At 34.4% G+C, this 13580-nt stretch overlaps 1 protein-coding gene across 11 annotated transcripts in view; it reads right to left on the bottom strand.

Moving 5' to 3' along the window:
- Positions 1-13580, bottom strand: part of RANBP17 (RAN binding protein 17) — a 382268-nt gene that overhangs the window by 100085 nt on the left and 268603 nt on the right. For all 11 annotated transcript variants that reach the window (XR_011562386.1, XM_070774506.1, XM_070774512.1 and 8 more), the window contains 4 exons: positions 12759-12832; positions 11655-11735; positions 1734-1797; positions 1533-1641 (listed from right to left, as the gene is read on the bottom strand). Coding sequence is in view for 10 of the 11 variants with exons in the window: in XM_070774506.1 (XP_070630607.1) it covers positions 1533-1641; positions 1734-1797; positions 11655-11735; positions 12759-12832 (328 nt within the window). In the remaining variant the exon portion in view is untranslated. The remainder of the gene's footprint in view (positions 1-1532; positions 1642-1733; positions 1798-11654; positions 11736-12758; positions 12833-13580) is intronic.

Here is a 13580-nt window from a genome sequence, read left to right as displayed (position 1 = left end):
TCTTCAAATATTTATAGACAGTTTTCTTTGCCTCAAGCCCTACTTGTCACTTAGCCAAGTTATACATACATGGTTCTTTTAATCTTTCTTTAGAAATCAATCCCACTAAGCTCCTTAATCATTCCAGTTGCATTTTCCTCAACTTTTGGCTGTTTGTCTTTCTGGTAATATATTCTGTTGAAATGCATGAAAATAACATAGATGTGGAGCAAAGAAGGATTTAGTTATCTTTCTATTACAAAAGGATCAATGCCTTTTATGTGCAAAATGAAATTATTTATCCCTTTTCTTTACATATGATCATGTTTTTAAAAATTCATATTTAAATAGATGGATCAATCAATACATTGCAAGAGAACAGAAGAAAAAGTATCATCAGTATTCTTTTCTCTAAAGGTGACACTGTCATTGATTTAAGTCTCTCATGTGTCTATACACTGATTAATTTAACCTGAAGTATCCAAACATGGGGGAAAATGGGATTCCAGATGACATGGTCAACACAGGGAGGCTTAAGTACCCATTCTAAGGTAGCTATCTACTTGTGGATACTTCTAACTTTTAGCTTTTCAAAGCTAATAGAACAAAATAGAACAAAACCAAGTTAATTCTTCCCATTAGGAAAATAATATAGTAAGGAAAATTTCAAATTACCAGAAAAGAGGAAGTTATTTATAGTACCCTACTCAAAGACAACATTTAACATTTTTGAAGAATTTCAAGACTTTTTTTGAGGCATTGTTTCTTTTCCCTCCCAATGAGCATGCTCAACATCATTTGCACAGCTTAATACCTTACTTTTTTGCTTGATATTGTAACAAAATTTCACATATTACTTTGTCTTCGAATCAAAATTTCTAATGACCACAGACTATTCCATGAAGTTAAGTAGATCTGGCTAACTTTATAATTCCCTGTTGTTGGACATTCACATCATTGCCACATTTCTCTAGATTAAATGCCATTACAAAGAAAATCTTTTTTATTGAGCTTTTCTGTGTTTAAGATTACACTTTGATTTCTATAGCAGTAAAATTAATGGATCAAAGCGAAAGTCTTAGTCACTCAGTCGTGTCTGACTCTGTGCGATCCCATGGACTGTGGCCTGCCATGGTTCCTCTGTCCGTGGAACTGTCCAGGCAAGAATACTGGAGTGGATTGCCATTCCCTTCTCTAGGGGATCTTCCCGACCCAAGGAGAGAATCCAGGTCTCCTGCATTGCAGGCAGATTCTTTACCATCTGAGCTACTAGCGAAGTCCCAAAGGATCAAAGGATACTCAGAAAATAAATTTTGAAGTAAAGAATTAACACAAGTACTAAGTGGAGTGAAAAATACCACCTTCTATACAAAAATTTGTCTTTTGGCTCCAAAGCTAATGAGTCAATGCTCAAATATTAGAAAGCTGTAAAAAATTGTCAAAGATGGCAAATTCCAATTAGTTAAATATGGTACCCACAAGTATGACACTCCTTCATTCACACAAATATACTGTCGATCCCTTATTAATTAAGCTTAAATTCTTAACCTTACCTAGATCTACCATCAGAAGACGAGTGAGGGCTGTGTAGAAGGCTGTTCGGCATCTGAAGTCACTGAGACTGTAACTGCCACTGATGCCAAGAAAGGGGAAGTGTTCACTCTAATGAAAGCAAAAGAGCATCCAGAGTTACTAATGGTTGACCTAAACTACCGAGAAAACTCTAGTCATCAATTCAAGGAAATAAGACTCACCGTGTGATTTTTTAGCATGAATTTCACAGCATCTATCTTCACAAGTTTCTTTAAAAGGATATAGGTAATAGACGTTAAGGCATCTGGGGAAACATGACTGTCTTACCAGTAAGTAACAGATCACAGAATAACACTGAACTATAATGGCATCAATTTATATTTATGAGGAATAAATATTATTTCTAAAGAGTTTTACTCCTATAGAAATGCCTTCCACTCTGTTAAGAATGATAATCCATTATTAACCAGTGCAATTACTTTTCCATTCTTATACATATTCTAGTTATGGAAAGAAAGAATGAATTTTATAATTAAGACAAAAACTTTTTTTACTATTAGAGCCTTGATAGTGGAAAATTAAAATTGACCCTTTTTACATTTGGGGTATAACTTGAGAACTTCTTTTCACTTAATATTATTTCATAAAAAATAATTATGAAAGACTATATATAGGCTATCAAGAAAGAGAAAATTATTCAATTCTAAGAAACATGAGCTTAGTTAGTAGAAACCTAAGGAAATTCTGCTTTAGATGAAGAAAATCAGAATACAATTAGGAGGATGTAGCGACCGCAACTGCAGGTCCTTAAATGTTGAAGTACAGGTTTAAAGGACCTAAAATTTCTTACATTCCTACTAGGTATAAGGCATTATATTCATAATTACACTGTTAAATATTATTTATTATGTTTAATCCGTAGATAGATAACAGAAGCTCTGAGAAATTAAGTTACTTGTCCAAGATTACATTGCTATGGACTGAGACTGCTGACATTTGACCTGAGATTTGACTATAAAGGCCACGTACTTTCTACTGTACCACATTATCCCCTGAACAGTTCAACTCAGAATGAGAATAGAGTTGAAAAACATCACAAACATGATCCCAAAGCCTAAATAACTTCTGGTTAATGCCATCATCAAAGAAAGGCTGAAGTGGGGTCTAAGAACACCAATTCAGTACACAAACACCCTCTGCTCTTACTTAGGGTTTATCCTAGTCCTGTGCTTTCCGGTCTAGCTAGGGCACCTGTGGGGCATTCCCTACATACTTACACATACCTTTCTTCAAACCATAATGATCTTATATGCTTCCAAAAAAAAAATAATAATCTTACATGGTTCCACTTATGTCCCAATGAAAACACTGGCTCTTTTCCTTCACATCATCTCCAAATGCAGACGTCTATTAACTCTATACACTGGCACTGATGAGCCTAATTTTAAATGTTAGTCACTCAAGTGTGGGTATAAGAATAGAAGACAAAAGTTAGGAAACCTGGGCTTTCAGTTTGACTATACCATTCAATCAGCTGGATGAGCCTGAGTATTACACTCTGTGTCTCTCAGCCTTAGTTTTCCTCAACAAATGAGGATACATGCAAGCTATCCTGGGTTGTGAGGATCAGTTGATGCACCTGTCTTTGCCAATTATAAATCATGGAGATGACACAAAGAGGCAGAGCATGAACATTTATAGAATGCTTACGACTTTCAAGGTTAATTCTCTCAATCCCATGAGATAGACTCTAGTTCTCAAATGAGGAAACAAACTATAAAAATGAAGTTAAACTTTCCAAAAGACAGGCAATTAGTATGATTTAGATTCAAGCCCCTCTGACTCAAGGCAGCCCATTCCAGTTGCAGGTTAAGCAACTGCATATTTTGCTTATCTCCAGACTAGACTGTAAGCTTTCTAAGTGTAGTGGCCGCACGTACATGTTTTCCTCAGTACACTGCTCTCAGCGGGTGCTCGACGCACTGTGTGTTTCTGGCAGGATGAAACGAGATCAAGGCTGATAGGCAGCAAGTCTCTCCTTGCTTACAAAGAGGCACACTTGATTTTTTCCAGTGTAAGTCACTGAGCAGAAGAACTGCCACTCAAACTCCACTCAGTTAAACAGGGGTAGGGATCAATAAGCTAAGAAATATCTTAAGTAATTACCAAATGCAATTCTCTTAGAATTGCAAAGTTAAAAGTGACAGTGTCTATGGGTAATAAGAATGCTGCCATTAATAGGAATCTTCCTGTCAGTGCTGCTAATAAACAGCAAGTCATGTTTTGACAATAGAATATTTATGGTAGCAATAAACAGAACATTCACAGGAAGAATCTCATCTGCCAAAGACACATTTTCTGCAGAATTGCATCTGTGCACTTTGTACCCAGGCCAGACTCACTGCCTTTTAATTACATTGTGAAGAAGAAGATTAAGAATGATTTTTAGAAACTTTTTTCAATAAAGAAAAAATGAAAGTTCATCTGAATACTTATATTTCCCTATAGGAATTCAATTCAAAGCTAGCCATGGCCCTTACAAAAATATATAATTTTTTAAAAAAGGTAAATAGATACGTCTTCATAATTTTCATTCTTCCCTAAGAGACTAGGATTCTTGTAAGCTGCACCATTTTGGTTGGGTGGTAGTACCAGGTTAGATTTCAGAGGCCTGTTGACAACAGTTCATAATAGTACATGTGGTTAATGGTGGTTAACAGTAACAGCAGTAGAAGTCTAGAAGAGTAAGAGAATTTAATAAAAGTTACACATGGAATATACAAATGGCAGAACTTCTGGATTCAAATCCAAACTTCAAAGGTCTGTGTGACTTGAAACTATAAGCTCTTCTCACTAGGCTGAATCATATCCATTCGATTTGAAATATGCCAAATGATTCTACAGAGATCACTAGCTTTTTGAGGTACAAGTGAAACTGGAACTAGGCCCCAGAAGGGACAGGGAAACTTCTTTTAGGAGGCATCAATTCATTAATGAGCCTTCATCACAGTCAGGACTGAGCAAACTCCACAGACTGGCTGATATTAACTTAACAAACAAAATGCTCAGAAAACCTGTCTATATCCATGTGGTTACGAAAACACTGATGGCAGTGAAGATGGTCTCACTGATAGTTAGCTTGGGCAAGAAAAAGTTGAAAGAATGGTGTATCTTAGAGATGGTCAAAAGTTTGAAAAAAATCTGTATCTTCAGAAGAGAAGAATAACCTAACTGACAAAGCCCTGGTTTCTTAAGTTACAGGTACCACACACTTTAGCAGCTAGTGGGCAAAGCAGCACCAAGTATTACTTCAATTCATGGCAGCAAGTATTTACTGAGTAATACTGTATTTCATTAATCCTAAAACATCATTGATTATAAAGAATATCATTATTATATGCACTACTAAGAAAGTTTTAAAATATAAAATTATAAAACTAAGAAGTGTTAAAATGTGATGAAATTTCTCTTTTAAAATCAAAGTAGCATATTAGATGCATGATATTCACTAAGAACAAGAGGGTGGATAACGGTACTGATCCAGGCAATTATGTAAAAGCCATACATGTTTACAAACATTATAGATAGAATTAGATCCTGATGATAGAAGAAAGTTCACAGATAAAAAATTACCCGATGGAAATTACTGTAGGTGTGATAGGTATATAGTATAATTACTGAAATATTAGTGATTTCAAAAGTAGAATTATGCTCATGAACTGTACTAGACTAAAAAAACCCCAAACAGGTATAACCAAAATGAAGCATCTTAAGGGGTACTAATTACTGCATGTAAGGAATAAGAGTTCAGTCACTTACTGTTTAGTCACACAACAGGAGAGGCAACAATATGGTCTCCTGTCTGCTGTGATGAAGTTCTGAAACTATAGGGAAAGGAAACAAAACAGTCCTAATAGCTAGTAACTTACAGTTTAATAGGAGAGAGAACTAGCCAATACTAGGCTATATTATATTTATCCCCAGAAATACAGAAAAGAACTAGGTGTCCAAGAACACTAAGTAAAAAGAAAAGGAACAAAATTGAAGCATTTAGTAGCATCTACCATGTGACTGGGTCAGTAATACCAGGTGCTTTATTACTGTTAGATAACACAGATATACTGTTACATATTTATTATATTATTTGAAAGTGAAAGTCACTCAGTTGTGTCCGACTCTTTGAGACCCCATGTACTATATGGTCCCTGGAATTTTCCAGGCCAGAATACTGGAGTGGGTAGCCTTTCCCTTCTCCAGGGGATCTTCCCAACCCAGGAATCAAACCAGGGTCTCCTGTACTACAGGTGGATTCTTTACCAACTGAGCTACCAGGGAAGCCCTATTATTTAATCTTTACAAAATCCTAAGAGATAGATGATATTCCCTTTCTACAAATGAAGAAACTGAGCCTTAGAGAAATTAAATGACTCCTTCGAGTTCTTTCAGTTAACACAGTGACTAAGGATTATAATTAATAATTACTTCAGGATGGCTCTACCAAGTTTTTAGCGAAACCTGAAAATTTAAGAGACCTAAGTGAGTTATAATGGGTCAAACGAAGAGAATAGCATATGTGGTGATTCAGTGAAAGATAATGAAGGGTATCAAAAAGAGTGAAAATCGCTCTGTCGTGTCTAGACTCTCTGTGGCGCCATGGACCGCAGGCTGCCAGGTTCCTCTGTTCATGGGATTTTCCAGGCAAGAATACTGAAGTGGGTAGCCACTTCCTTCTCCAGGGGATCTTCCCAACCCAAGGATCGAACCCATGTCTCCCGCATTACAGGAAGACTCTTTATTGTCTGAGCCACCAGGGAAGCCTGAAGGATATCAAGGGGAAGGCAAAACAAATTTCTTTGGCCCAAGTATAAAGTATAAATTGGGGTTGAGTTGTGGATCAGGAAATTAGTTTTGGGAACTCAATAAGTTAGGTACCGTTAAAGAACTCAAGTTTAAATCAATAATTTTACTTTGACCCAAGAAGCATGTGATTCTGGGCTTTTGGGAAGTGAAATGATCAGATCAAAATTATACTCAAGGAAGGTAAGCTTGTAAAGCATGAATCTATAAAGAACTGACAGAAGGCCTGCATAAGTGGGCTACAGAGGAGAAACAGAAGATTCTCACAGTTGATGCTAGTATACAAACAAATAGAGCAGATTAATTATGGGATGACTTTTCCAAAGATGATAGAGACAGCAAACAAAGAAATACATCAACATTTCTTTTGATAAGAAATGTTAATAGAAGTATGCCTGAGGGATGTAGCTGAAACTAGTTTTATTTAACATTCTGAAAACCATTTGAAGATGGTGATATTCATTGAAATAAAATGATACATTTTAATACTGTTTCACAAAAGCACAATTACTACTGTTTATTACTAAATATCTCCTGTAACAGACATATCCAGTTTTACTTCCAGCCTTTCCCCTTACTTCATACTAGACTTTCATCTTCTACTCTTTCCTGATGCTCCACCTCATTCAGGATTCACCGAATCCTGGTGTACAGGAACTACGGGAGATAGTCTTAGAAAGTTAGTCTGAAGCCAAATGGAAGGAATTCTTTTTACAGCAGATAACCTGAGCCAGATTCATGGTTTCTCAGTTTAGACTATGCACTTGCACAGAGTTCTGTGGTTATAAAGGCCTCTGCTTGGTTCAGTGTGCTGCTGCTGAAGACTTTAAATTCTTAATCATTTATGAACAATGCACACCACATTTTCATTTTGTACTGGGCCCAGTGGATGATGTATGCGGTCTTGCAATAACAGGAAGAAGTTATTAATTCTAAGAATTGTTGAAGTTCACATTATCAATAGGGTAAAATAAGTTTGGATAAATTCATGAATTAATGTAGAATTCTTAATGAGGTCTGTTTTTAAGAAGCTGAAGACTATCTTTTGGGTTTTCTCAAACCTTTGAGGATGATGTAATAAGGGCAGCTACCAACAGAGGGCCTAACAGAAAATGAAATTTCCTTTCTCATTACGATCTATCTGAAACTCAGAGACATGCATGCAACTGCTATAAATCTGAGTAAACAATGAATTACAATAGAAATGTTGATCAACTACTTTTCAAAGGAAGAAAAACTTGAAATAATGATTAAAAACCAAACAGAATTATGAATGAAATGTGACACTTCCCTCTCTCTCAGCATTTAAAAAAGTAAGTTTCTTTGATGGCTCTCTATGACCCTTATTCTCACTCCAGTTTCCCCGGCAGCTTCCTTGTCCTAATCACTTAAACAATCTTACATCTTCCCCAATTAGACAGAAACCAGAATTTACGACTGGAAAACATATCAAAGCAGGAAAAGGATACCCAAGTATTAAAACTAACTGTGAAGGGCTGCCCCAGGACAGAGTCATTTCAATCCTGTGTCTGTTAGAAAAAGCTATTTAGAATCTGGAATTATTGAAATTTAACCTTAGAAAATTAAAAAGTACATTAAAAAGTTACTAGATATGTTTGCTAAATTTGCCGTATATGCCACATATAATGAATCTGCTGGGAGAACAAACTTTCTCTCAAAAAGGCCAATGGATTTTTTTTTTTTTTTTTAATTTAATATATTTTATTTATTTTTTTTTTCATTTATTATTTTTATTTTTTTCCTCTAATTTTATTTTATTTTTAAACTTTACATAATTGTATTAGTTTTGCCAAATATCAAAATGAATCCGCCACAGGTATACATGTGTTCCCCATCCCGAACCCTCCTCCCTCCTCCCTCCCCATACCATCCCTCTGGGCCGTCCCAGTGCACCAGCCCCAAGCACCCAGCATCATGCATCGAACCTGGACTGGCAACTCGTTTCCTACATGATATTTTACATGTTTCATTGCCATTCTCCCAAATCTTCCCACCCTCTCCCTCTCCCACAGAGTCCATAAGACTGTTCTATACATCAGTGTCTCTTTTGCTGTCTCGTACACCGGGTTATTGTTACCATCTTTCTAAATTCCATATATATGCGTTAGTATACTGTATTTATGTTTTTCCTTCTGGCTTACTTCACTCTGTATAATAGGCTCCAGTTTCATCCACCTCATTAGAACTGATTCAAATGTATTCTTTTTAATGGCTGAGTAATACTCCATTGTGTATATGTACCACAGCTTTCTTATCCATTCATCTGCTGATGGACATCTAGGTTGCTTCCATGTCTTGGCTATTATAAACAGTGCTGCGATGAACATTGGGGTACACGTGTCTCTTTCTGCCAATGGATTTTAAAGTTACGATAGACTTGCCAATTTAGAAAGCTTCAAATTTACCAACAGAAACCTTGGAATAAATGCAACAAGGGCTTTCCAGTTAAAATCTGGGGACTTAACACAATGGTAGCCTCCTCACACACATTATTATTATTTAGAAAACTAGACTATTTCTAAAAATGTCAAATCTGCCTTTTCTAAGTGAAGACAAATTTCCTCAGAGAAGATTCTGTAGGAGAAATATTCAGATTTTCTGTTGAGGACATTAAGTTCTATTTTCCAATTAACTTAAGGCAGAAGTCTTCAAAATATGGTCCGTGAGCCACCAGCATCAGCTGAGAACTAATGAAAATGCAAATTCTCAGGCCTCGGTCTAAATTTTAAAACAGAATTTTAAACCTCTTAAAACAGAAGCTCTGGGGGTAGTGGGGCCCAGTAATTTGTATTTTAACAAGAACTCCAGAAATTCTGACTATCACTAAAGTTTGAGATGACTGCCTTAGGTAAATAAACATGAGGCTTTTTAGTACTTCCTAAAAATTAGGACCTTTGTGATTTTAATTCCTAAGCAAGCAGTCAGATAGAAGAACACCAAAATTCAGAGACTGGCTTTGAGGACCATAAATAATAAGTAAGATTCACGCTGAAGAAGATAAAAATACAAAAAACAAAACAATAATTATTTGAAAACATGCATTATAAAAGTAATAAGGGACATTAAAAATTTTACAGTAAGATAACATGCTTTTCATTTATTTGTTACTAGCATTTTCAATATAAATATTTTGAATATTAATATATAAACAGATTTCCATTTATAAAGGTCAGTTGGTGATGATTTTTATCTTGCATAACTGCTTCTATCGCTGAGCCATCTTACTTTTAACACAGAAATAACGTATTGCTTTAAAATCAGGATTTAAAAACACATTACAATAAAGAAATCGATTAGAAACAACAAAACATGCATTAGGTAACCAGCAACTGCACTGAAATAGATACACCACTCACATATTCCATTATGTAAATGAATTCAAAGATGTTTCATGACTGATCAGCTAGAAGGGACATAATGATTTATAATTCAAATAACTGAGCACTGAAATCAAATTGAGTTAATATATATTTCTAAATATGCAAACCTGAAATAATTGTTAAAAAATATAAATCAATGTACCCAAGTTGAAATTATGCCCATCCCTTGGTTTAAAATGTTACAGCTTTTAAACTTTTATCTAATAAGCTTTTGGAAAATATGATTTTTTATTAACTTCAAAAAGGAATGCTCAAAAGCAATAAGTGACTTGTAAAATAAAAGATTATAGTCAGGATTAAAGAATATATAAAAGATGTAAATGATAGGAAAGGATCTTAAATAGCAGATACAAATAAATTAGGCTTTATGTAAATTAAACAAAAAAGAATACAAATCAAATTAATTTTATATTAGATTTCAATTTCAACCTAAAAAATAGGGTAAATCTAAACACAGATATGTGCTATAAAATAACATAGGCTTCTTTTCAGATAATATGTTCTCAAAGTAATACATTGTGAAAAGGCCAGAGTTTGCAATACTAGGAAGTACTTATAAACCACTTCATATGTTAGAAATAAAGAGTATTTCAGCATTATTATTAAAAAAATACAGGTTGAGCTTTTTTTTTAATAAGAAAAAATACATATCTTAAAAAGCCAAAATGACCACTGGAATTGGGTTGTACATCACTTTCCAGTAAAAAGGAAAAACAGCCTGGACAGGTGTAATTTATCATTTTTCTGATTTAATATCAAAGAAATATATTAAAATAATAAAAAGAATCCTGAAATCCTCAAAATTTGTAGTGATAAATAGCCCTCCCTGTCTTTATTGCATTATACCTACTAACAGAAATATTGCATGGTGGATTTTGCCAGACAAGGACGATTATTTTCCAATAAAAAGTTGCATATTAAATTCCAGCACAAAAGTGGGTGTCTAATACTTTGGAAATCTTTTATGGTTTGCCAAGGAACACAATTTTAAACTTAACTAATACAAACATATTCCTGGAGTGAACCCACGTTAAAGATTTCTATCCAGTGCCACCCATTTTCAGAATGCTGTCTTCCTATTAAAATATCAGCTAATCTTAGTGGTTAACTAAACTAACACTTATTTTTCACAACTCCTATATATTTGATAGCTAACATATAAAACATAATCAACATGCTTCTCTCTCATTGGTAGAAACACTACAATGCTATCAACTATGATGTAGTAAGAAAGGATGATTCTGGTTTTAGATTTTAAAAATCTGGTAAAGAGAGACCTAACCATTTAATGTGTAATGGGAAATCTTATTCTAGAGTAAACAAGATGTTGATTTGGTAGAGGAAATAATCAAGGAAGTGGTCAAAACCCTTATAATTCTCTTTCTGTTACTCCTTTGTGCCTATTAACTAGAGAAAATAATACTCATTTCAACTGAAATGAACACTGAAGAAATACTGACTCTTAGGAATTCAGTTTTTATAAAATAACAGTTTTTAGAATATACTGACCTTCTTAAGATTAGTTATATGTGTTCTTTTAAAACAACACCATCCTGACAGTTATGAAAAATCATGGATTAAAACATATGTGGTTGCCTACTTTTTTATGTATCCATTTATAAACCTGGGTGGATATAAACGTAACTTTTGCTAGTTAGAAATCTATATATCCATATAAATTCAATTGTGACTCTGAATAAAATGTTTCATATTATGTAGCTAATATAAATCTTTCAAAATTATGCATTTATAGATAAGGCTAAATGAAATGCTTTTTACTTAAGAAAACCACTTGAAAAATTATAAATAAGGAAAATACCTGGCCAACAGAATGCACTTGTTAGGTTTGTTTATATACATTATCAGATACAGTAAAAAGGATATCCAACAGAAAGGTCATTTAGGAACTGCAGCGTCCTTGAAATTACAGGCTCACATCTTCCCCAGTATTTAAGGTTTGTAACACTAAACATGAAAAAAAAGTTTTTAATTATAATTAAGCTATTTGCTTGTGTAGGGAGAACATGGAAATACACATCATTCATGTAAGTTGACCTACATCACAAATACCTCACGAAGTGGGTTTAAATACCAATGGAACATTTTCTCTTCTTTTTATTTCATGTTCAAAATTACACACAATCGATGCACAAGCAACATTATTCTCCAAATGGTCTATTATTCTATAAATTTCTTTTTGTAAATTAAACTTGCCTAAGTGTTTCACAAAAGAAACATTAAGTTTGTATCCAAAACAAACACAGTAGGGAGTGACAATAGGAGTTTCAAAGGAAGTCAAGTAGAGACTTACACTTACTGCCAAGAAATGAACCATCAAATTTGGGGTTCCAAAACTTACTTCTTAGGATCATGTTTGTTTATCTTGCTTTGTTCTCTGCAAATAAGGCAGTGCTACCTATCTTTTACACAGAGGAAGTAAGGGGTCAAGTGGAGGCACAGAACCTTAGGCCAAGTGTACAGCGCTATTTCTTGACCAGAAACTAGTTAATTCTACTAATATTACAAGGATAATTTAAGGACAGGTTCCAAGAACATGTCTCTGATAGCCATAGGTTTCTACTGGAATCAATGAATGCCCTGTTTGAAGGCAACCAAATCTCTCTCAATGATTCCAATTTGTAATAATCTCTTGAGTTGGTCTTTAAAACTGAGCACTTTGTTTTTAATTTAAAAAGGCTGCCCACTGAACTGAAGTTCAGCAAAGTGTGTAAACTTCTCAAAACTACGTTTTGATACTGTATACTGCAGTTGCATGGATACCTTGACAAATAACAATGCCTTTTGGATGGTGAATTTTAAACATGTAAAATTAAATTTCAGATAAGAACAATGCTACCATTCTAAAATTAAAGCATAATTTTAAAAGTCTGTTATTAAAAATTAATATATATGAAGATATTTAAGCACAGTAAGAAGATCAAATCAATACAACAAAAGAAAAATCAAAGAACCAAAGCAGGGACTCACATTTTCGTCATGAATGTTTCTAGAACATGGTTGTCATCTGTTATTCCTAAGACTTCTGACATACGGGCATATACCTGCATGAAAACATTTAATTGTCAAAAACTTTATCATTAATGTATATTTTCTACAGACTATTCAAACTGAATAAATGTAAAGATTTAATATGCTGTTGTATCCACAATGATGCAGGGAACAAGTGGGGAGAACAGAGTAAGAAGTTTTAAAAATTTTTTCTAACTCCTCTTTTTCTTCCAGGAAGCACTTCCCTTATTTGAAATACATATATACCCACAAAAACCCACATTCACCTACTAATTTTAGTCCCAGCATACCACATGATTTCTTTTTTTTCAAAGTGGTAACAAACTCATCTCATAGATGGGCTGGAAAGTAGAGTGCCTCAATAAAAGATTCCAACATTTAAAAAATTTCCATCTATTCCAGGTTTTGGCAAGCCGTCAAATAATTCAGGATTATGTTAGGCACTTATAAAAATAAGAATTAAAAAAATAAGAGGAAGTTAAAGAATTTATAGAAATTTTCCTCAAATCTCTCTCAACAAGTTCCCCCAAATATAGAGATAGGTCTTACTTTCCATGCTGAGACTGAAATCCCAGACTCAGGGATTCTCTGCTGAATACACCGGGGCCTGAGAATCCACTAAGCTTTCCATTAGGGTGTGCTGGTTGCAGAGTTTGGGGTGTAACATTTCAGTCCCAACCCCAGCCACCTTGAGCTTATAAATACATATCCCATTACAAGTGGGAAAATGCCACTGGCAGCCAATGGAATATTCCCTAATAGCCTGGCAAAGCTGAGAGG

Source organism: Bos indicus, chromosome 20 (assembly GCF_029378745.1).
Source record: "Bos indicus isolate NIAB-ARS_2022 breed Sahiwal x Tharparkar chromosome 20, NIAB-ARS_B.indTharparkar_mat_pri_1.0, whole genome shotgun sequence".
Classification (NCBI taxonomy): Eukaryota; Metazoa; Chordata; class Mammalia; order Artiodactyla; family Bovidae; genus Bos; species Bos indicus.
This window is presented reverse-complemented; position numbering and strand designations above follow the sequence as displayed.